We start from the raw sequence: 23,945 nt of genomic DNA, 5'->3' as shown, positions 1-23,945 counted from the left end.
CCCTCACATGTATTCTTGGCTGTTGTCAGAACTCCCTTCGCCTCTCCGGCCGTGTCCAAGGCGTTTACTATCAATAAACTGTGCAAATGCTTGTAACTGAGCGAGTGCTGCGGGGCAGGGCTGGGGGAAGCGCGGGGCCGGACGGGGCTCCAGGCCGCCCACTGCGCCTGCGCGCCGGCTCGTGCCGCTTCCGGCCCGCGCGGCACTTCCGGGTCAGCGACGCCAGGGGAAGCGGCGGCGGCGGCGGCCACGGGCCAGGCCAGGCCATGGGCGGTGAGAGCCGGTGCGGGGTTGGGGGGCTCTGGAGCCGGCGGTGAGCTGGCTGGGGAACTGAGGGGTGGCGGGGCTGGGCCGCGGTTCTCGGCCGGGGGCTCCGGCAGAGCGGCGGCCGGTCTCGGCAGCCTCGGAGCTGGGCAGCAGCTGCCGGGGACGAACCGGCCTACAGGGAACAGGTGGACTCTCGGTATCCTTCGCCTTTGGGTGGAGGCAGCTCTGAGGAGAGCTACCGGTGTGCAGGGAGCCGTCCGCCCATACACCGCTCCCTCAACAGCGACCGGCCCCGACCGTTGCGTCCCGGCGGGGCCCACCACACTGTCACGGCTTAGGTTAGGGGTTGGACTCTGCTCTGATTGGCTTTTTTCCTTTGAGTTTTATAGCAGATGTGATGTTAAAAGGTCTTTAGTTACCTTTAAATGTTTAAGACGAGCAGCAATTTTTAGCGTGGAAACCATATGTCTTCGATTTGCAGGTACTGCTAGGCTATGAAGGCTTTAATGGAACTTGAAACGCAATAAAACGGTGGATGAGGCACAACATTAAGTCTTGGCATCTGGAAGCTTTAAACAAAGTGTCAGCATATTAACCATATCGGAGGTAGTGGCTTTTCAAAGTCCCTGGATTTTTCAGTGCTGTAGAGCAGTAAAATGTTTGCAAAGCTGAAGAAGAAGATCGCAGAAGAGGCAGCGATTGCTCCCCGACCCGGAGGAGCTGCCAGGATCCCCAGGTCTGTTAGTAAGGAGTCGATCACATCCGTGGGAGCGGACTCCGGAGATGACTTTGTAAGTTACACCTGGCTTTTTGGGCTTGATTTTTCTTGCGGTATTTATCTTAGGGCTTTAGAGCCAGCTATACAAAATCAAGTGGATGAGTTGGATGTGTATTGCGGTGCATTTGCAGGTGTATTTCTTAACGTGTAAATGACTCATTAACTTTCATAGATTTAAATACAGAAGAGCGCGTGTTTGTATGCCAGCTGTAGTAGTTACCAGGAGGCACGTATTCCCACGTCAGCATGAGTTACAAAGCTGCCTCAATACAGAACCTTGTCAAACAGACATTAAGTACTGAATAAAGCTGTAGTAATGTGTAACATCCCTATTTATAAAGCATCCCCATTGCTAAAGCAAGATCAGTACTGGTTAACTGTCCTCCTTCTGTGGACCTGTGTTTGCCTCTTGGCTTACTGGTTCTCTTCCCACTCCAGCATATTATGTCACTGCCAGGATCCTGTGTGCAGTTCTGTGACACTCAAAACTCTTTGACTTGCTCCAACACCTAATTTGGACTCTCTGTCGTTATGATGTGTTAAGGAAGTGATGTCATTCCAGGATCCAGTGGCTTAACTGAAACCCTGTAATGCTCTGGCACCTCTGGCTATCACATTCTTGAAGATGTGGATGAAAACTCGGTGTTTCCCTGCTGCTGGAGTCAGCAGTACTTGCTGTACCGCAGCAAGTGGCTGTGTCTTTCTGTTTTGTTGTCTGCAAAATGGAGAAGTTACTTCCATGCTTGAGTTCTGACTCCTTTTTTAATGAAGCTAAGCCGAAATTCCAGTTCTGTTAAGCAGAAGGTTGGAGCTCCCAAAGTTTAAACACATTTTACAATAGAAATATATTAACCTTGTGTTTTTCTGCCCTCTTTAATATTTCTTTTTTGCACTTAAATTCTCATGTAGAATTTTCGTTTCACTTTCTTGAAAGATTGAAGAGTATAAAGCAAACAGTAGCTGAGGTCAAGTGCATTTCAGAAGACCTCTAAGAATTAGTTGTTTCAACAGATTCATTTAACTGCTAACACTGATTCTTATGAAGAAAACCAAACCAAAACAAACCCCAACCAACCAAAACAAAGAGAATGTTAAGTTAGTTTTGCAGTGGGTTTTGCACAGTGAGACCATTGACTGGGAGGAAAACTGCATCTGTGCTTACATGAGCTTATCCCACTTGAAGAGCTTTGATGTTTCTTTTCTGCCTGCTCAGTTTTTCAAAAGATTTTTGCTATGAGCTGTTTTGAAGCCTCTACTGTAGAGCTTGTATTCCCTTCTTTCGTTGTTCTATTGTGCCAGCTCCTCAGTGGTCAATTTGAACAAAGAGTTTTCAGCTCTAGCTTGGTTTGAAAGCTTTGTATCTCATGAAGCAGGCTAGCATTGCAGAACTGCCTAGTTAAGCCCTTGCTGTTTTTCTTCTTCAGCATTTTTTCCACATGTTCTGCTGTGCTAGTGCAACTCCCCTCTACATGAAAAATGGCAGCATTATTCCTAGATGGGATAGGGTTTGGTATCATACAGTTGGCATATGGCAGGATCAGTTTATGTAAATTCTCTTAAGTTATACAAGTGTGTTTTTTTTTCTACCAAGGCTTCTGATGGAAGCAGCTCTAGAGAGGATCTTTCATCCCAGTTGTTCAGAAGAAATGAACAAATAAGAAAACTGGAGGTCAAGCTGTCTGGTATGTGTCTTGAATACATATAAACCCCTGTTACTCCAGGAAATGTTTGCATTTGAACATCAGTGTTGTAATTAAAAATACATGGGGTTAGGTGGTTTTAAAAATGACTTTGTAACAACCCTGTTTATTGTCACCTAGGTAGCATCCGGTGTAACTTTTCTGTTGATTTCTTGGCATGTTTATGTGATTATTTTGAACAGTTGGGACAGCTTTCTGTCCCCATGCTTCAAATAGTGTCTTTCCCACTTTTATTTTACTTTGTGTATGTATTAGTTTGTTTCTCTTAGGATCCAAGCTCTCTGGTGTTGACAAAGTGCTGTCCTTAGAGAAGTGAACTTGGAAATTAAGAAAAAGCAAAGGACTTCATCAGTCTTGATGCTACTTTTCTTTCTGAGATAATACTTTGTTCTGTAAAGCTGTAGTAAGGGTTCTGCTCTGACACCAGTTTCCAGGCCCCTGTTGTAGGGAGTGGATCAGAATCTTGGCTAAACTGTGTTATGCTGCTGCTTCCCAAAGCTCACAGGCAGCCTTGGAAAATAAAGGTTATAGCTGCCTCAGGATTGTTTTTATTTATTCAAGAGATTACCAAGGTCCTGTTTGGGTCAAGATTCAAAAATTATTTCACATGATAATTTGAAAGGACAAAGTGTTCACTTGTTTGCACAAGGTAAACTTGAAAGTGCTGATTTGGGCTTAGTATGGGAGAGAGAGAGAGGCTCTGAGAGTCAGGAGACTTGTGTAAGCAGCCCAGTCAGAAGGTAAATTCTCCTTTCCGTTGTACATAAAGTTCTCCAAGGTGTGTGTGTGTATTTGCTGTCTGCCTGCCTTGTCAGTTCTTGTCAGGTAGGCGTGGCAGTGGTGAGAGATTGTTAATGGCCAAGGAGAGCTCAACCAGGGCTCAGCCTCTGAGACACAGTGACTTGAACAATGAGCAGTATGGAGCAAGGATGCAAGCATCTGAATTGCTCCATCCTTGCATGCTCCAGTGAGAGAGACCTTTGCTAAACAGGATTAAGTAGATCACTGTTCTTGAATGAAGTAAAAAGTGGGGGTAGCTCTTCACTGCCTGGCACTGCCCTGCTTGTGTGACTAGCCCACCTAGAACAGGTCTTCCTGTTTGTCCCCAGACATTTGCCCCATGGACAGTAGAGAACTATTTGTTTGTGTTCATTGTTATGGTCACCCAAGTTTTCCTCAGCAGGAATGATTTTCTGATGGAGAAAATCATTGTCATTTTCCACTCATCCTTTTTCCTTTTGTTTTTTTTTCTCCTTCCCTTTACTTTTTCTTTTTGTTTTTTTCTCTTTTTCTGAAACTTTCCTTCCTCAATGTCTGTTCATTCCTGGTCTGTGCTTCTCCCTCCTCACACCACAAGATTATGCTGATCAGATCCGAAACTTGCAGAAGATAAAAGAGAAGCTTGAAAATGCATTAGAAAAGCATCAGGATTGTACGTACTTCTCTTTGTCCTTTGCCTTTTGTTTTGAATTTAATATTTGGCTTTTAAGATGATGCCTGTTCTGGTTGGAAGGAAGTGGGTTTGGTGTACCAATGTTTTGATTGTTTTTGTCTCGAGCTGTGCCACTCTAGGCTGCAAAAAGTTAGAACGTGAGTTCTTGCCTTGTTTGTGGTGTAAAAAGCAGTAGTGTGTTGACCAAAGTATTTGGTATGCTCCTTTTGCCAAATCTGGGGCTGAGATGTGGGAGAGACCTTTTTGAAACCCCCAGCTCTGTTATAATCCAGTGAGGAGCAGTATTTCTGCCTTCTGTTCATTCTGGCGCATGTCCAACATGCAGGCAGTGTGAGGTAAGAAGTGGCACAGCATTAGTGCTAGAGACTCAAGATGGGGCTGATTACTTGGAGCAGCAGCTCTTTAAAGTTACAAATAACTTAGAGAAAATTGAGAAGCAAGTTTAAAAGAAGAGATTTTAATACAGCTGGTGGTTCTCTGTTGATAGCCTCCATGAGGAAGCTTCAGGAGCAGAATGAAGCTCATCAGGCCAGTCGAGCCAAGATGGCTGAAGGAATGGCTTTGGCCTTAGAAAAAAAGGACCAGGTAACAGAGCTCAAATGATTCAACTTCTGACTGTCTGTGGGGATCTGAGTGCTTTGGCAGGTGTCACCATTAATTGCAGGAGTCATTCAGAGTTGTGTATGCTTGGCATGCCAGCGTTAAGGAGCGAAGGGAGGTTTGCACTCAAATGTCAGGGATGGTGCTGGGTTTGCCATTGTTCAGACTGTTATTAGTGTTATTAAAAAGAGCCCACACTAATTTCTAATGAAAGGTTAGGCTTGTGCCTGTGCTTGGCAAGATTCAGTTGTAGCAGACCTGTTGTCACCTTTTATTTCACTTGCATAAAGCTTTTGTATTCAGGTAGCATTAATGATTCCTGAGCCTTTCCATGTTAAACACTAGCTGCTTCTTTTGGTGATTTTTGTTTATTATGTGTAATAATTTCTACAGTTTAGGAATGTCTTCTAACAATACAAATGTCTTCAAATTGGCATTGTTTGTTTGTTTGTTTGTTTTTTCTCTTCTTTCTTCAGGAGTGGATGGAGAAGCTGGGTCAAGTTGAAAAGGTAATTAAGCTATGGATGTTTTGGGTTGTTGATTTGTTTGTTTTCCTGTGTCTATTTGTCAACACCAGCCTGCACACTTCTACTGTTCAACTTTGTTCAGCCCTTTTTATCATTTGATCTTTGTTCAGTGGGAGAGGCCAAACATTTACTTTAGTTACCAGCCTCAACACTTTAGGAGGTAGCTCTGGAATTACTTTTCAGTGGGGAAGTAAAGAATGACAGGTGATGATGAGAAAGATGTACCACTGTTAGGTGGGACGAGTTTCCTTTATCATAGAGGAGGCAACTGAGATGCAGAAGAAGGTAGTGACTGTGCCTGAGGTCTTGTAGTAGGTCATCTGTTTCATAAAATAAATGAAGCTGTTTGGTAGGGAATGCTTTTAATTCAGGATTTCAGTCTTGGGGTTGTTACAGCTGTTCAGCTCAGTCTGTTTTAAAGTATCTCTTACTGTGAAGACATTAAACATGCCATTTGCTGTCCATCTTTAAGTTCAGTTAGGTGATACAGATTTTTAGGGAGACTTTTATGGTTCTGTAATTTGCTTCACATTGCCTGCTGTGACCTGAGTGTGGAGAAGTTTCTACAGCCCTTATGGCTGCAAGACAAGATCCCATTCCCAGAGAGTTTCACTAACCCCCACTGACTTGAAACGAATGTGCAGATACTTGTGGATTCATTTTGGTTTTGTTGGTTTACCAGGAAAAAAGAACGCTTGAAAAACAGTTGCAAGAAATGAGGGAGCAGAGTTTGAACCTCTTTCAAAAAAGAGATGAAATTGATGAGCTGGAGGGCTTTCAACAGCAGGAAATTGCCAAAGTGAAACACATGGTAAGATTAAACATTTTTCTTCCCTAAAATTTCAGTTAGAATACCAAGTCAGTGGTAACTCTGCTTTAAGCTTTTTAGCCTTTTTTTGCTTGTATACAGTTTGGGTCAGTGTCAAAATCTTACCAGTGGGCACATGACTATTACAGAGTCTATTTCAACGGTGACTTTTCTGGGAGGTGTTTATTACCTCCTTTAATTCAGCTTGTAGCTTAATAAAAAAGACAACTTTTAATGAGAAGGCTCTATGAGTATTGTTGGGTCATCTCTGTTGTCAAAGATAACATTCTAATATTCAGCTTTTGAAAAAGGAAGAATCTCTGAGCAAAGCAGAGCAGGAATTAGAGGCGTGCGCTCGAGAGCTAACCCACACTAAGGAGGTGCTTCAGGATGCAAGCAACGAGTCGTCAGGCCTCAGGAAAGATCTTCAGGAGTTGCAGCAGCAGTTCTTGGAGCTGGAGGCACAGAGGTATGGATGTGGTGCTCCATGAGGAGCAGCGTGTGCATTTCCCCTGTGCTTTTACTTTGTGCTTAGCTCTGTCTTTTGGGAGGAGTTTATACACATAGTGAGTTACCCCAGTAATTGTTTCTGGTATGAGGATGTAAATGCTGAGTTTCTGTTTGTTTTCAATCCAATTAAAGTAGTCCTTGTTTAGGGTTTTGTAAGCTTGTTATGATTTTATTTTTTAATAGTTTGAATGCTTAACTGTCACTTTTTGTGGGGGGGAAATGTATAATCAAGCAGTGGCTGGTTTTAGGACAAGAAAATCTGGTTGCTTAGTCCATTTTCATAAGCAGCAGAATTATCTGCTAAAGATTCTTTTCCTGGAATGGTATGTCACTTCTTTTTATTCTCTTTCTGTGAAGAGATGAACTAATGACAGCTGAGACAAATGCAGAAAATAAGATCACTGCTCTGGAGTTAAGAGAACAGGAGCTACAAACTGTCATTCAGCAGCTTTCTGTAGACTTGCAAAATGTAAGTTTGAGTTAAGTGAGATTTGAGCTCCTTGTCTGCAGAAGTTAGATTAGATGTCAGTTATGTGGTTTTGGGGAGCCTGACTTTCAAAGCAAGTAATTTCTCAAAACTTTTAGGCTCGAGTTGCTGGTTCTGGTTGTGAGAAGAGGCTGGAATTGTTACAGGTGGAACACGAATCTCTGAAGGTGGAATATGAACACCACAAGCAAAAGGTGAAGTGTTTTCAGATGCATCTGCTGTTGGCTGCTGTAAAGATGTACATGTGGGTAATGCACTGAGAGTTTGAAATTTGGTGCAATCCTAAAACAGTTTCTAGACACTGTCTATTCAAATAGGTCTTTGCTCTTTGCAATGGCACTTTTTAAGGTCAAACCACAATGAAAAGCTTCAAAGCACAGCTGAAAGCTTCACTACAAAAACAATTCTGTGATTTCTCATTCTCACAGATGACTTTGGAATTTGCTGAGAGAAATAAACTTACTGAACAGCTGCAGGAAAAAGTGTCTTCCTTGGAAAAAAAGCTAGAAAGAAATCTTTCAGGGGATGAACATGTGAAGGAGCTACTGAAAGAGGTAATTATACATTTATAGACTGCTTAAAAGAGCAATCTCAGTGAGATTTGGGGTTTTTTTTTTAGAACATACATTACTTCTCACACATGGAAAGAATATGTGATGATGTAATGCAAGCATATTTGTCCCTTCATTGTATATTGGCACACTGTCTATGCTGGGCAGAGCTGTGTGGGTGACAACACTGAGCCTGTTCATGTAGATATTGCACAGATGTCTGTACTGGTCTTTCTGCATTGTCTGTTTAGGCAGCATATCTGACTGCTGAGAAGCAAAAGAGCAGCTTTTTAACATCCACACAGGAGGTAGAACAACTTGCAAGTTTTATTGGTGCATCCTTGCAGAGAACAGCAAATGCTTTCCCTTGTTCTTTGTTTTCTGTTACCATGACTTGCAAAGCACTGGAACAGGGAGGGGAACTGTTTGTGCAGAGAGGTCTACAAACAGAATGTTGTCTGTTGAAAGCTCAAGCCTCAAAAGTGTTAAGAAACAGCTGAAAACAAGAACTCAGTGTTGGTTAATGCCTTTTCTCTCACTAGTTCTCAGTCTCTTTCTCATGCACTGATGCTCCTGCCCAGAATCAGCTTGGAGCAGTATTTCCCCAGATGGGGAACAAAGGAAGCAGTGCTCTGCCTTGGTCAGGCTATAAAATGTGTCAACTCCATATTGGTGTGATAAAAGAATTTGGCTTAGTAATCTCTGGGGTAGAAAATTGTGACCTAGCTGCTGGCTGGAGTTTACATCTGGATCATGACAAGATGCCAGTGAATTTTCATCCCCAGGGCAAACTGACCTATGGAGGCCCTATGCAGAAGCATTAAACATTTTGGTTCCAAGAGCAAAGCTGTACTGCCCATCAAAATAATTCTTCCGTTTTAGTTTGATCTAACTAATGAAATTAACAGAAAAATCTTTGTTAAACCTTACCTTACCTTTTTGTCCATCCTTCCTCCTGTTTTTCATCTCTTTATAATCTTCAGAAAGCTACTCTTGAGCAGCAACTGGATGCAAGCAGGCAGCAGCTACTGACAGACAGAATGCATCACGCTGGGACTGTGAACCGGTTGGAGACACAGGTAAAAATGTTTGTGTTTTGCTACAAATTCCCATTGTTTTCAGCCTCTCTATGTCCTAGAGCTCCTCTCTTAACTGCACTTGTGCTCTCAGCCAAAGATCTTGAAAGGACTGTCTAATTGATCAGTGTCTCTGGTCATCTCCCACCATCAGTGGAGAAGGGTCGAGAGGTTATGAAGTTGGAGATTTCATGTGTATCTTCCCTGTCCTAAGAAACAGATAGCTGAAATGCAAGCTTTGCTGAGGTAGTGGTCTGGTGAGGAGTCTTTAAAAGCAGCATGTGTCAAGTAGGCAGTCTCTTTGAACTGTGTGGTTTGTGATTTCAATGTTCTTTCTCTACATTCTGTACATTTTTTTAATAACATAGGTGCCATTGGATAAGGAATTTAATGTATGGTTGTGTTTTAGAATAAAGAACTGGAGCAAAACCTACAGGCTGCAAGAGAAACATTGAAAAAGAGCAAAGCAGCAGCTGCTGAGCAGGATCTGAAGATCCAGAAGTTGGTGAGTATCCTGCATGATACTTCTCTGACCAGTAGCAGATCAGTCTTTATTACCTCCAGAGATGCTTAGTTCTCTCTTTCATGTTTCTTGCTGTTTGCCTCTTAAACTCCTGTCTGCAGATGAGTGCGTGCTGCCGAGGGAATAGTGTTGCTTCAGTTTGAGCATGTGTCTTTTGGAGTTGTGTCCATTTCTTGTCAGAGCTTCAAAATGCCATTTTATTAATAGAGTATTCTTTGTTTCTCTTAAGCAAACTGATCTAGAGGATGAAAGAAGTAAACTACAGCAACAGATGATAAGTGAGAAACATCAGTATGATGAGAAAGTTACCAAGCTGGAGTCTCACATTGCTGCCCTTGAAAAATCTTGGGAGTTGGATAAAACAGCTGCTCAGCACAAGATTGTAAGTACAGAAACTGTTCAGAGGGCCATGTAAGTTGTCACAAAATGTGGCTTGTAGAGCTTTGAGTGTTGCCTCAGTCTTCCCATTCAGTGCTCCTAGCTTTATAATAGAAGATGCTGTACTTTGAGAAACTAAATATGAGCAAAGCATTTGATGTGTTTTAATTGTTTAAAACAAAGCATTAGACTAATTGTATTCAGTATGTAAGCAATCTTTATTTTACAGAGTCAGTTGGAAAAGGAAAATGAAAATCTTAATGGAAGCAAGGAGGAGTATGAGACCTCTTTGAAAAAACAAGAGTCTGAACTGAATAGGCTAAAGGTAAGGCAGAGCTTAGGAAAGAGTTCAAAGCAAAGTGCCTTCCATCGTTGGAGGCACATCATATTCAGGTTGCATGGACTTACAGCTGTAAATCGTCTTTGGTACTCAGTGGAAATGCAGTTGAGCAGCACCACAAATGGCTGATCCTTTTTTCTGAAACAGAATGCTTAGGTCTGCCTAAACCAGGCAGAAATAATACATTCCCTTATTGTCAGGCATGAAAAGCTTTTAAATCCTGTTAGCAGTGATGAATACAGAACAGTGCAACATCAAATTCCACTCATAGCATTCAAAACAAAAGTTAAAAAGCTGGAAATGTGTGAGCAACATTTACTCAGTTTGTTGGCTGTAAACTGAGATTACTGAAAGACCCTTCTGTAGCTATTCTAGGATGCACAACTGCAATAAGGATCAGTTGCAGGAAGGAGCTACTCCTTTGTGGTAGAGACTTCAAGATAAAAGGTCTTTGAAGCACTGGATGTATTTGGCCTCTTAGATTAATTCTGCATTGCTCTTATGTGCAGATAGCAACAGTGCAGTAAAAGAAAACAGTAACTCTCATCTGGTAAAGTAAATCATGTGTAAACATCTGTCAGAACACCCATAAATTCTAGTTGTGTGTAGATTTGGGTTTAAAGGTGAGAGACTGCTTGATTGTAGTTGTCTTAAGTAACCTGGGTTTCTTTTGGTTTGCAGAATGAATTGAGCAGCAGGGAAACTGTCAGTGTTGAAATTGCCAAAGCGTTGGAAGAAACACGGAAACAGAGAGAGGAACTGCAACAGCAGGTTGGTTAACACTGACAGTCTAAAACACATTTGGGTGCTCCCCATCTTTCACAGGCCAGAGTAGATTTCTAATTATCATAACAGGAACATTAATCAGAGAATCATAGAATTGTTAGGGTTGGAAGGGACCTCAAGGATCACCTAGTTCCACCCCCCCTGCTGTGGGCAGGAACATGTCCTCATGCAAGACAGCAGTGGTTGCCTCAGTAAACTTGAAACTTAGGAGGGGCTGTGTAAATCCTGCACAAGAATGTAATCAGCTTAGGTGAGTTATTCCATTGGAGGCATGTCAAATGCTCTCCAGCACTTGTGAATTTCCTTGCTGGGGGGGGGATGTTGTATCCAGTAATCAAGTATAAGTTCTAGGTAACATAGTTATGCTCTTCTATTAAGAAAAGTCATGGTGGATAGTATGAGCTGGAGTTTGCTTAAGGCAGGAACTGCCATCTGAGTAAGCTGGACTGAATTTAGTCCTCATCTTTTGGTTTATTCTCCTGGGACTGCTATAGATGTGTGCTTGTCCAGCTGTAAGTTAAAGGGCTGCAAGTTGATCTCTGGTCCTGCTGAGTGGCTGTTCTACAGCTGCCACCTGCTGGTGATGAGGCAATCTGTCACCGTGGCACAACTGAACGAAGGGAAGTGTGGTTTAGCTCTTATATCACATGGACTGCAGTGCTCTTTAATGAGGTCAGCGTTGTAGAGGTGATGCCTTTTGTGAGTCTCTGGATAGATCACAAACATCCACACTGCAGCATCTGTAAGACTAGTGCTGCACAAGTGCTGCACTTTTTCAAGTTGTTGTATTGCCTAGCACAGAGCTCAGGCAGGCCCTGCCAGTTGTAGATACCAACTTTTGTCTCTGATACAAGAATTCTTTTCCAGTCCTTGCCACCAAAAAATAAGAATTCTGAACCTCTGAGGTATGTTGAAGTCTTTCAGTGCCCTCTTCTGGTTCCATATCTCTTAATGACTTCTGTTTGTTTGCTTTGAAGGTTTCACATCTGACCTCCTTAATAAAGGAAAAAGACCAGTTGATTGAGGAGAAATGTGATCTGCTTCTAAAAGAGAAGGAAGAACTAAACCAGCTCAGGCAAGGTTAGGCCAAACAAGCCTGCAGTATCCCAAACAGCTTTATCTAAGTACAGCCTTTACATCTGGGCTTACCTGGGAGATTGTAATAGTTTAATCTGTTGAATCTTCAAAATCTTTTGTCCTTCAGTAACAATTGGGCAGTCTTCCTATTGCAGCCTTAAAGCCACTTCTTAAAACCCAAGTCCTGCATCTACACACCACAAAATAAAAACACTCTTGAAACTGTCACAACTTTTATAAATGATTGCTTTGCACAAAGCAGGAAACAAATGATGCAGATTTGACAGTGCTCCTTCATTGCACCACTTTAAAAGCACTTGCTTGGAAGATTATTTGCATTCCTGCAGAGCAGCTTCAAACTGATGCTCCACTGGAGTGCAGTCATCTTCATTATGGTTCTAAACCACCACGTGTGTTGTCATTAGAAAGGGAACGAAACCACAGCCTCTGTTTCATGGACTAGCCATGTGCTCACAGCTCAGCTCTGAGTGTTCCTGCCCAGTCACAAGCACAGGGCACACAGACTCTCTTGATGGTGGTTTCTTAGAGCAGGTATAATTGGTAATTATGATGTTAAGTATTAAAATCACCTGGACATTCAAACAGTTAGGCTGCTCCTTTGCAAAAACATGCACGTGAGCTTGGGTGGCCTAAATTCCATCATGTCTTTATGGTAGAGCAAAGCAGAAAGGTCAGGATCATTGGAACTTGCTTTGTTTAAGAAAAATAATGAGAAGCTCCCATTTGATTCAGCAGACTAAGCAGGTCTTTCCTTTCTCAGATCATGAAGCTGCCTTGCTGCAAATGCATCAGTTGCAATCTGACATCGAAGCAAGTAATAGCCAAGCAGTGGCTAAAGAAGAAATGGCAAGAAAGGAAATTGATGAACTGAAGCTGCAGATACAGGAGTGCCTGTTGGCCAGGGAACATGAGAAAAATGTGAGTACAGTTATAGGTCTGATCTGTTCAGACTTCTTGGGACAATAATCATGTGTGCAGGACACCCTCGGTACTGTCATACCTGATGGTCCCTGCTGGGAGCTGTTCAGTTTGACAGCTTGCTCATGATGTGAAACACCAGCAGTATAGACCACCACTATTTGTTTGGTGTTCCCTGTCTTCCTAAAGAAAGTTGTTTCTTCTCAAACTGGTTTATGAAAGACAGCTCCTTATTTCATTTGACACAACCCCAGGAGTCATAAGCAGGCCTGTGAGAGACTAGGTTGTCACTGACAATTTTCTGGTTTAAAAAAGCATCTACTCCACAAAAACAAACATGAAAAAGAAGTCTGCCTTTCATCCTGGGGAATGTTCATGGGCTATGAATCTCATGATACCTCTGCAACTCCCTCTTTTTACAGGTTTCAGAACTAGAGGAATCAACAGGAGACCTGAACAACAAGCATTTCGATTCTCCAGAAAACCGTGTGGTGGAACAGAATGGAGAGGTAGCAGCTGCAGATGTCCTTCAGCTTCAGAAGGATAACAGAGACCTGGAGCAGCAAATTGCTGAGAAAAACAAGGTGAACGTCAAAAACAGTAATTTGTCTTTCCCCTTTTAATTAGAAAATTGAATAATTGTTGTTGCCTGTGCTGAAGCCTCTTAGAAGGATAGGTGGTACAAGGATCTAGCTACAGTGGATAAAAACTACAGCCAGAATCATAGAAATCCTTAACTGTTTTGGAGGAAAGATGCACCAAACGATCCCAGCTTTTCTGCAGAGTCCTTTTGTATGAATTCAGTTCACTTTCCACTGTGCTGTCACATGAAGGCCAAATACCTTGTCATACACCTGCTAATGCATGCAGCTAGAGAGGTGAGACATTCAGGTTGCTTCTCCAGAGCTGTCTGCATTGTTTAATGATTGCTTCATGAGTTTTTCCAGGTATCTGAGAGTCAAACTGTGTCCTAACAATGACTACTGTATTAACACTGTCCTTTGCTGTGCTTTCAGGTGATAAAGCAGCTACAGCAAAGAATGACAGAACTCAAGAAAACACTCCAGAAAGAGCTGGTAAGTGTTAGCTTTCTTCAGTCTCCTCAGTGGGCACTTACTGACAGTTACTTGCAGTACTAACTCCAAAAGCTTGGCTGCTGGCTAAGGGGGCATTGTGTTTTCACTAGGGATGTCTGCAGTTTCCTTTATTTATTGAATGGATGGTGTGACAGATAGTCATCACCACTCAGCTCTTGCAGTGGAGAATTTTAGCTACAGAAGTCTTGTGTTTGGTAATTTTGGACATTTAATACACTTCTGTAGAGTGAAGAGCCAAGATTTTATTGCTGCTTAGTTGCCCTTCAGCCAGGTTTTACCATGGGAGTGACATCTGCCCCAGGGAAAACTCCCCTTGTGGATACAAGCCCTCTGTTTTAGAAATCTTGGACCTGGGTCCTTTCCCAGAGTCTCCAATGCACTTCTCTTCTCTTTTTTTAGAAAATAAGGCCTGACAGTGAGGTACCTGAAGTACGTGAAAAAGCAAATTCTGAAGTGCCTAATGCCTCTGTGACTGTCACAAACAACTCTGATTTAAATGACTCCAGGGAGATAAACTTTGAATACCTTAAACATGTTGTACTGAAATTCATGTCCTGCCGGGAATCTGAGGTAAAGATGTACACTTCCCTTCTCTTTGCCAGTCTTGTCTTTCCCTAGAAACAGTCACAGTATCACGGTATAACTTAGGTTGGAAAGGACCTCAAAGATCATCAAGTCCAACCTATCAACACAGACCCCATGACTAGACCATGGCACCAAGTGCCACGTCCAATCTCCTCTTGAATGCCTCCAGGGATGGTGACTCAACCACCTCCCTGGGCAGCACATTCCAATGCCGAATGACTCGCTCGGTGAAGAATTTCCTCCTCACCTCGAGTCTAAACCTCCCCTGGCGCAGCTTGAGACTGTGTCCTCTTGTTCTGGTGCTGGCTGCTTGGGAGAAGAGACCAACCTCCTCCCGGCCACAACCACCCCTCAGGTAGTTGTAGAGGGCAATGAGGTCACCCCTGAGCCTCCTCTTCTCCAGGCTAAACAATCCCAGCTCCCTCAGCCTCTCCTCACAGGGCTGTGCTCAAGGCCTCTCCCCAGCCTTGTTGCCCTTCACTGGACACGTTCAAGTGTTTCGATGTCCTTCTTAAACTGAGGGGCCCAGAACTGGACACAGTACTCAAGGTGTGGCCTAACCAAAGCAGAGTACAGGGGCACAATGACTTCCCTGCTCCTGCTGGCCACACTATTCCTAATGCAGGCCACCTGTCACTTCTATGCCAGTTCTGTCCTGCTGCAGCTTAAAAAGTTGGTGACTGATTCAGGACAACGAAGCAAAATAGCTAACAGTAATGTGTTTGGAAACACAGATTATTATGAACTAAAGGAAAGGAAATGGGAATTTTTCAAAGGTAGTTATGCCTGGAATTAAAGTTCTGAAGCTACAAGGCATTCCCTTTGCACCACTCTAAAAAGCATGTGGAGTGTGTAAAGTGGTTGCACATTTAAGAAAGATTAAAAAACCCCCTACAAGAAGACAAACTTCTTGCTGCTGTTCTGTAAGAGGCAATTCCTTGTCCCTTTGGAGCTCCTTCATATTCTCTACATTGTGCCAAAAAAGTTAAAGGTAAAAAAGGTCATGCCAGCAATATACTTTGCCCCAATTGCAAGTCATTGGGTAAGAGAAGGAAATAATTGTGCAACTCCATGGTATGCTGAGAGCTTGATTCCGTTACTAACTCTACATTGTGTGCATCAGCACTGTAGCATTAATGTACTTAAGTGTCTGTTTAAACCAGCATGGTTCTTTCCTTGCCTACATGGATTGGTAGCTTTTCAAAGCTTAAAATAACTAGGATGCCACAGGAGCCAAGCTGCTTCTCTGTTCTAAGCAGGCTCCCCATTTGTCTTCTTTCCCACAAATATGCAATCCAGTGTTAAAGAATAAAAAGCCAAGAAGCACAAGCAGAGGAAATAAGAGACAAGCCTTCCTGGTGTATTAGAACAGGGGGTAATGGAAGGCTGTTGCTCTGCTCCTCACAGCTGTGACTAAAATAAGTATGACCAAACCAACAGAAAAGCTGTGCTGCACCCTAGTCCAGAATGTAGAGCTTGAGAGCATCATAAGCAACAGACCACTGTGGTTTCTTTCAGGCATTCCATCTAATTAAAGCTGTGTCTGTGTTACTGAATTTTTCACAAGAGGAAGAAAACATGCTTAAAGAAACTTTGGAGTACAAGGTAAGGGTTCTGTTGTTCTTCTTGTCTCTAGTGATGAAATGAGATGAAATGAAAATTCTCAGATGCTGAGAGATCCTGAGAAGTGTCTTTTTCAAATGTTAGCTACCATAATAAATGTAATTTATTATTAAAATGATAGCTAATCACATGCATGTCAGAAATTGTCCATTTCACTGAGGGAAATGGCAACTTCCCAGTGCTGCAGAGAGGGACTAACAGCGTGGTTTTACACAGTGGACTCAGTCCGTGGAGGAAAGCTGGAAGCCCCTTGCTAAAGTACAATCAGAAGTTTTAAAGCAGGAAGCTGAATTCTTGGCTTGACATTGGGCTTAAACAACTAGATCTCTTTCTCCTTTCCATTGCATAAAATCTCCTGCAAGTCCCTGGCTATGTGGCTAGCAGTGAATGTTCATAGAGGAGTGCAGCCTTGGTTCTTTCCATGTCCTGCAGACATCTCTGCCTATGCAATGAGCTAGACACCTTCGGTGTACACAGGATTGCCACTGAGGCAGATGTCCTTGCCATCTTTTTCAGGGAACAGTTTAATACTAGACTGCTGGAAGGGACTGTGCTTGAATGACTGTAGGTTTGCAGGTTTTCATTATTCTAAAGCAATATGTGTAAGTGTAACCTTCAGTCACCTTCCCTTGTGGAAAATGGACCTTTCATTTCTTCAGGCTGCAGCCTCCTATTTTATAAATAGCTCTTCAGCTGATGGAGAGATGTACATGTACCATTGCTTTTCTTTTTCAAGTGTGAACCTAGCATAAAATATGTTGTGCTTTCCTGTCCTAGATGTCGTGGTTTGGGTCAAAGCCATCTCCTAAAGGCAGTATCCGGCCGTCTATCTCAAGCCCAAGGACACTGTGGCCTTAAGGGAACCTGAGAACAGGCAGTCAGCATCTAGCCACTTTTTTCTGTGAAAAGAACGCTGCACACACTGCTCCAGGTGTGTCTTAATCACTGTCATTGCAGTATTTTGTACAAGAACTTCTGACACTGTTTACAAAACTAATACTGTGCAAGGAGAAATTTTCACTACGAACTGAAACGCCTCTTCTGGCTTGGATTCAGAGACTCTTGTCTCGATGGTCTCCTCCTGGAAGTCAGCTCCTTGTGCTCGTCGTTCTTGTTTCCTTGGCACCAAAGGGTAGCGTTAACCTCACCAGTACTGGTGCTGGCAGTCCAGGCTTTTAAGCTATTATGGTGGTGATTCCAACTTCTCTTGTGGAGCGCTAGAGCTGAGTTAACTCTAGGCACAGGGACACTTCCTTGTCTTGCTGTGGAAAGCAAGCAGTGGGGGGGAAAAAAAAACTAACCATGTTGGTAGTACTGTATTGGGGTTTTGATGGTTTGAGAAGCCTTTCAAAGAACAGGAGCAGGAGCTTTAACCAAAAACAAAACAAACTCTGCCTTGCCTTGTTTTACTGACATAACTAATAATTTGCATTTTTTCATATCACTGTGTCCTGTAAGGTGCATATATCCTGGCCTGCAGTCCCGAAGGCTGCATGTTGATGATGATTATTTAATTTGAGAGCACAACTTTAGAGTTGTCTGATTTTACTTTTCTTAAAGAAAAAGAATATTTAAAATGGTCTTAATTATAGTACCTAATACTCAGTCGCCTTTAAAACTAATCTGTTAGCCTGTACCATAGGTTGTTAGCATCGGGGGAGAAAAGGGTAGGAAACAAATTTTAAGGTTTTTAAAGCTGAATTCCAGGTATTGTAAATGCACACTGGGAATACCTTTTATTTAAGAAAACAAGAAAGGAGTAATAAGTAAATAATCTACTGACAGATTGAAGAATATTGGTACTAAACACTTTGATTCTTTCTTTTCTTCCAAGTCTGCCAGCAGCAAGTCTTCATAAACCAGTATCTGCTTCTTTGGGTTGTGGTTTTTCTGTACTTCGAATAATGATGCTTAAATACTATAATGAACATGTAGTGGGCTGTTAACTGTGCCCTAACTACGTGGTAGAGGAAATGCTGCTCGTGAGGTTTTTGGTTTTGAGGGCAGAATTCGGCTCGTAATGAGTAACTCTTGGTTCCAGCAGCTCTTAAGAAAAGGGGACCGAGGTGGCACTCACCTGGCAGAGCAGAAGCAGAGTTTTGCCTCTAGTATTACCACCACTGTGAAGTCTAGATGAAAATGAAAAGCAGCAGGAAGTCTGACTTCTTAAAAATGGAGCAGATCTTCAAACGTCCTGCTTGTGTATGGAACTTGAGCTGGCTGCAGTTTGAGTCATTGCAGTGAGGTTTGTGTTACTAACCAACACTTTATTATTAAATACAGTCCAGAAAATTCACCCTGTCTTCCTCCAGTGGAGATGCAGTCACTGTTCAGGTTTTTAACTCTGCTGGCAGGGGTCTGGATGACCTTGGTGGTGGCAGTTGAGACGCAGTGTTGGAGTTGCAGCACATGAGCTGTGCCCTCCCTTCCACGCACACCCATGCTGTGGTGAAGATGAAAGTGTCCTTCCACACAAGGTCAGTTGTCAGAGCATTAAATGTGCTGCAAGTCTGTACCTGGGTTGGCATCCCTGGTTTTGTCCATCAGCCACATCCCAGGCACAGGGACTCACAGTAGCTGTGACCTTGGCGCAAGTGCCACTCCTCAGTGTAGAGCTGGGTTGTATTTATTTGAAGTTAGGAATGCCAACAGGATGTTTTTAGTATATTAAAGCTTGTCCAGACAGTCTTCAGTCACCTGATCCATGACACTTCACTATAGCACAGAGAAGTTCATGGGAAGAGTACAATTGTGCTCTAGTATGAAAACAGACAATCAAAAAGTAGATTTGTATCAATTGTTTCCCTACTGAAACAAAGCGAGGGGAAGACTGGGAAGATTTTATTCTCTAAGGTCTTTATCTGTAGACCTGTCCCTTTGCCCTGGCCTGTCTCTGTGGGACTGGGGACCAGGGGACAGAATTCCCTCCCCTCACACTGATGCCTGCTGAACGACTTAATCGGTTTACATTGATCTGGGCTTGAAAGGTCGCTGCCGAACAGTAAGCAAAGCAGCACAGGCAGCCTGGAAGAGTGACAGCATAAAGGCTTAGATTATAGATTCACTAACACCACTTCAGTAAGATTCCAAAGCTCAAACAGGATCAACTTACCATTTAATAGTTAAGTGTTGAATTTTCTTTAGCTATCAGAGCAAGAATGCTGTGTATCCATCTATTAAAAAGCTAATGCACTTTCCCTTGTCTAAGAACAGTGGTATACATAGTCCTTTCTATGGCCATTGGATTTCTCTCCTTTTATGCTGTAAATATGGATTGTATTATGAAACACTATGAAATTTGTGGTGCAATACATTTTGGATCAAAACCCTAAGCTTGCTTGCTTTCTCTTTATAGTTCTGGTTATAGCCCAGGGTATGCTATAGCTATTTGAGTTTTAAAACATGAAACAAACCCCACCTCCTGCCCAGGGTAAGAATGGGTGTGTCAGCCATGTAATTAAGGCCTTCATTTCTCATAGTGGGGTGACACTAGGAATAAGGCACAGTGTTGCTTCCCAAAATCGTCCTTCACCAGGGACAGCTACAGCTGATAAAAACAAGGGCTACATGGGGCAGGGCCTCCTCAAGCAGCTGCTTCCCTCCTGTGTGCCACAAGGCTGGCTCCTTCCTGGCCAGTGGCTCTGCCAGACTTGTGGCACACACCATTTAAGCCCCAGGGATGCGTACAACCCCAGTGTTCCTGCCGAGGGTGCTGTAACTGGCAGAGGGGAGGGTGATGGCTGGAGTGGTTGTATGCTGTCTGGACAAATCCAGGAGAAAACCTCTGTGTTGCCCCCAGGGAAGCAGCTCAAATCCTTCAAAAGGTGAGGATGCACTGTTACATGCATAAAAAGTTCTGAAGTATTTTCTTGACCTTCTAGGAAGGACAGGAATACAAAAGTCAAACCACAGGCTATCAGCTATTACATTTAGCACATCTTAGATGCCTTGCTTGGAACAGCTGAGCTTGATCTCACTTCCTGCAGCTCTCACAGTTGGGTTTGAGGACAGATTCTGTAAATAGCTGGGCTTAGGCATTCATGCAAAGGTGGACACTTAGCTTAGAACTGGCACATTGCTGACCTGCTTTTGAAATGTGTCAGGATTTAGTGAGGGAAAAAACATAACTCATGTGATCCAAGAACTTTATTGATGCAGCAGGCACTTCACATTGAAACCAACCCTGTAGTCCAACTAGTCCTTTGACCACACAAACCCAGCATTCTACCAGACACCTCTCCACCCAGAAGCTGTCAGGATCTTGCACCTGCCGAGGCCATCGCTCCCTCTGCAGTCAGCAGTACACACAGGGTCTCGTACCGCCACGCTTCCATACAGCAGCATCTGAATTACCTGCTCACCGCAGTGTCAGGAGGCAGGAGTGTGCCTTCTCCTGCTTTGTAAAGAAGGGATCAGGAGGACAGCTTGGCTCCTGTATTTGATAGTCAGAATATGCAGGAATACCTTTACTCTTCCCCCACTGGTAAGGTTAAAAGCATTCCAGGAGGAGGTTTCCAGAGTATTTCAGTAGATTGCAATCTCTAATAAAGATGGACCAGTGTCACTTCCTTCTTCTGAGTCCAAAACTGATCGTCGCCTTGTTCAGCTTAACAGTCTTTTAAACAGTCTTTCTTGCTGTAAGAACTCTTACTATGGAACCTAGTCCACCTACTGCTAACACCTGTGGGGATGGGAAAAGGAGAGAGGTTACAGAGAGTTACCATGTCACGTGCAAAAGGCATTTTAAGTGAACAGACTGTTAAGTGATAACAGAAGGATGTGTGGCTCTTCTCCAAAACCTTGTTTTTTACAGCTTGGGATGTTCTACCTTTTTTTTCCCCTTCTCTCTCTCTCTCTCTCTCTCCCAAATCATTAAAACAATGAACAGGGGAAATCTGTTTTTCCTAGCACTTGCAGGCAGGCTGGAACTCACTTCCCTGCTTGTTCTAATCTTGGGAAGTCTGTGCCTAACTTCCCCTCTGTACATGTAGACAAGAGTGATCTGATCTTTGACTCAAATTATTGTAGTACATTGTTCATTATTAATGTTCTATTAATGTACTCTCTGATGTAAGGATTGAAGGCTACACAAAACTACAGAAAATAACTTGGTAACCCCAAAGCTGAAGGGAAAATTACATTCTCCATAATTCTACCATCTTTTGGAGCTAGAGGATACCAGTGTCTCACCTCCCATATCCCTGAATGGGAAAGGAGGAAGAGTTGGTTTCAGTTTCATTTGCATCCCTCAATGGAGGTAACCTCTTTCTACAGTCTAGAAGATGGGATGGGATTAGGAAAGAATCAATATTAATGCTCACTGCTTAAGAGGAGGCATTTTTACTTCCCAGATACCATCCCAATACAACCCTGTGGGCACTGCAATATATGAGATGGGAACAATGATCAGCAGCAGGAGACACCTTGCTGTCATTATGAAACAGATGAATAGAAAGCTCCCACTCAGAGCAGAACCTACACACACAGAGACATTGCTGAGTTACTAGACCTGACACAGCTGGGACCACAGCCCTTTTCCAGAGGACAGACTGGTACTACTGCCTAGCAGCTGACTCCTCTGGGAGCAAGCCACACGTCCTACCGGTACTGCCACAAAAGCAGAACACAAGCAAGGGCTTAAACCTTGCCTGGCCTGCTTCAGACCTGCCTTGCTCCTTTCAAAAGAAAGAATGAGACACTTTAGCTGTGCCTACGTGCTCTGAGCACTGTCACATCTTTCCAGCCAGGGTGCTATTGTGTAACATTACACACTGGGAGAACTCACCCCTGGTTACCTAAAGTCTCCGCTGGAAACAATGGCAGGGAGAAAAAAACAAAAACAAAGAAAAAATCCCAAACAAATAAAGCAGCAGAAACATGTTCTTTGCTGTCCTCAGCAATTCCCTCCTCCTCTCCTGTCAAGGTTCTGCAAAGCTGATGACAGCTGCTAGCAGCTGGAGTCACTCTACCCAAGTTCTGTCTCCACATACCACAGGAAAAATCCCATACAGCAGCACTAAGGGCAGGCTGCACTGCTCCAGTGCTGATGGGACAGGAAGCTGCAGCATTCCTGGGGATCATTTTTCCTAGGAGGAGCACTGACAGGGAATGCCGCAGCCAAACCTCTGCAACTGGGGAAGAGTTCACTGCATTCCTGCCTGGGGGCAGAGGCACCAGCAGCTGCTCCATGTGCCTTGTCCTGTCAGAACGTTCAACATGTCCTGCCTGCCCTGCCTCAACATGGAAAAAGACAAGAGCACCATTCTGAATCCCAGTGGAGTCCCTGGAGGTCTCAGAAGCCTCTCCTGTGCAAACCAGGCTTGCTAAACCCCATCAGTAAGCTGTGACACATACACTGCTAGCAGCGCTCAGCTGATAAAAACTTGCCAGACCCAAGCCAGCACCAGCACCCCTCAGCCAAACACTCAGCTACAAAGAACGCTGCCCAGCTACACCCTGCACCCACCCCCACCCACACCTCCACTCCCAGCCTTCTCCTCACTGGGGCCACCGCACCCACTAAATGCAGGTGGCACAATGCTTCCTCCAGCAGACACTAAGTGCCACCTCCTCCTGGCTGAGTGTGAACTTTAACAACAGCAAAAGCATAATGAGCCCAAGACCAAAGGAAAAAGGAAACATCAGTTACTGCGTTTGGGGATGAGTTCCCCACCATCATCCACTTCTCTTGTGAGGGCTCTTGTGAAAAACCTGACAGGGACCCTGCAGAGTGTGGCTGAGCCAGGAGAGCACCAAACACGTACCTTTTCATGCCACTGAAGTAATATTGCACTGCTATTTTCTGTCGGCTTTTCAAATCCTTTATAAATGTACTTCATTAACAAGTCAATGCCATTTCTGTCTAAGGAATTCACTGCATGTTCTATTTCACTGCTTTTAAAAGATGTGAGGACTTTAAGCATGGTTCCCTGGGCCTGCTCCTGTGAAGACAAGGAGAATAACCTGAGAACCAGCAAAGCTGGAAACGACCCAAAACTTGTGTTTGACAAAGTGCGAACAGAGGACCTGCGGCCGCGCTCACGGCTGGCTTCTCTCGGTAACCGAGTGGGTCGGCATTTTTCACCTCGGGTTTCAGGAGGAGGAGGAAGGGGTGAGCACAAGATGTGCGAGATGCGGCTGATGAACAGCCCCGGGGTGCTAATAGGCTCTCCGGGTAACGCCGCATCACTGCAGAGCTCCTCAGCGCCCCGCAACTCTGCCCGCGCCCCGGCCCCGGTACCTTCACCGCCGGGTTCTTGCTGTTCACGGGATGGCTCCGGATGGCGGCGTGGAAAGCTCGCAGCGCGTCCCCTGTGCGGCGCGGGGTCAAGGACTCACACGCTCCATCAGCGGCCCCGGCACGGCCCGCAACCGCCTAACGATCCGAGTGTCGTGACCGGCCCGAGCGCCGCGCTGGCACCCAGGGCGCAACTTTCGGCTCCGCGCACAGCTCGCCGTGGACGAGCAGAGCGCAGCCGCCCCGGGCCGCTTACGAGAGGATCTGGCTACGAACGCGCGGTCACGGTCGCCTCCGCGAACCCCACCGGCACTGCGCGGCGCGGGACTCGGCTCGGGCTGTGCCCGGTCGAGGCGGGAGGCGGTGGGGCCTGCCCGGTCCCCGGCCCCCCCCAAAGGATATTGCCTCAGCAGCGCCTCCACCTCCGGGCAGGCGTCAGGCCCGGCCGCTGCCGCCTCCTCGGGCTCCTCCACGAAGCGGTTCTCGTCGTACTGATCGATGTCGAGGCGGCGGAAGCGGGAGGAGAGCGTGCTCCGCGCCATGCCGCCGGCCCGGACACCTACCGGAGCCGGAACCGGAATCCCCGCCGCGCCGGAACCGGAT

The 23,945-nt window shown here is 44.4% G+C and overlaps 2 protein-coding genes across 5 annotated transcripts; one reads left to right on the top strand and one right to left on the bottom strand.

Annotated features, from left to right (window-relative positions):
* The first annotated feature begins 200 nt into the window (after positions 1-200).
* Positions 201-20,195, top strand: GOLGA1 (golgin A1). Of its 4 annotated transcripts, none has more exons than XM_068155732.1 (23): positions 201-273; positions 749-1,058; positions 2,637-2,727; positions 4,103-4,177; positions 4,686-4,783; positions 5,275-5,307; positions 6,008-6,136; positions 6,445-6,602; positions 7,001-7,112; positions 7,229-7,324; positions 7,559-7,684; positions 8,665-8,760; positions 9,167-9,262; positions 9,510-9,662; positions 9,888-9,983; positions 10,680-10,769; positions 11,762-11,864; positions 12,643-12,800; positions 13,223-13,384; positions 13,817-13,876; positions 14,297-14,467; positions 16,001-16,087; positions 16,883-20,195. In XM_068155732.1, the coding sequence occupies exons 2-23, from the start codon at positions 924-926 to the stop codon at positions 16,961-16,963; spliced, it is 2,406 nt and encodes an 801-aa protein (XP_068011833.1). In that variant the 5' UTR covers positions 201-273; positions 749-923; the 3' UTR covers positions 16,964-20,195. The 4 variants fall into 4 exon arrangements, with proteins under 4 accessions (XP_068011833.1, XP_068011830.1, XP_068011834.1 ...); XM_068155729.1 differs by having other exon boundaries at positions 6,433-6,602; XM_068155730.1 differs by having other exon boundaries at positions 217-283; positions 6,433-6,602.
* Positions 20,196-20,233: 38 nt separating this feature from the next.
* Positions 20,234-23,944, bottom strand: ARPC5L (actin related protein 2/3 complex subunit 5 like). Its single transcript, XM_068155736.1, has 4 exons — positions 23,745-23,944; positions 23,346-23,418; positions 22,870-23,046; positions 20,234-20,786 (listed from the first exon to the last, which is right to left on the bottom strand). Exons 1-4 carry the CDS (start codon positions 23,882-23,884, stop codon positions 20,724-20,726), a joined length of 453 nt encoding a protein of 150 aa, XP_068011837.1. The 5' UTR covers positions 23,885-23,944; the 3' UTR covers positions 20,234-20,723.
* Between the last annotated feature and the right edge of the window lies 1 nt (position 23,945).

This window comes from Melanerpes formicivorus, unplaced genomic scaffold (genome assembly GCF_026170545.1).
Source record: "Melanerpes formicivorus ecotype bairdi unplaced genomic scaffold, bMelFor1.0.p_v2 SCAF_33, whole genome shotgun sequence".
Classification (NCBI taxonomy): Eukaryota; Metazoa; Chordata; class Aves; order Piciformes; family Picidae; genus Melanerpes; species Melanerpes formicivorus.
This window is presented reverse-complemented; position numbering and strand designations above follow the sequence as displayed.

Excerpts from the sequence above, each read along its gene's own strand:
- ARPC5L (XM_068155736.1), bottom strand. The coding sequence starts at position 23,884 with ATGGCGCGGAGCACGCTCTCCTCCCGCTTCCGCCGCCTCGACATCGAT. Across the intron at positions 23,419-23,744 it reads GTGGAGGCGCTGCTGAGGCA|AGGGGACGCGCTGCGAGCTT; the intron begins ATATCCTTTGGG and ends CCCGCGCCGCAC. Across the intron at positions 23,047-23,345 it reads GCAAGAACCCGGCGGTGAAG|GAGCAGGCCCAGGGAACCAT; the intron begins GTACCGGGGCCG and ends TTGTCTTCACAG.
- GOLGA1 (XM_068155729.1), top strand. The coding sequence starts at position 924 with ATGTTTGCAAAGCTGAAGAAGAAGATCGCAGAAGAGGCAGCGATTGCT. Across the intron at positions 4,178-4,685 it reads ATTAGAAAAGCATCAGGATT|CCTCCATGAGGAAGCTTCAG; the intron begins GTACGTACTTCT and ends CTCTGTTGATAG. Across the intron at positions 13,385-13,816 it reads AAATTGCTGAGAAAAACAAG|GTGATAAAGCAGCTACAGCA; the intron begins GTGAACGTCAAA and ends CTGTGCTTTCAG.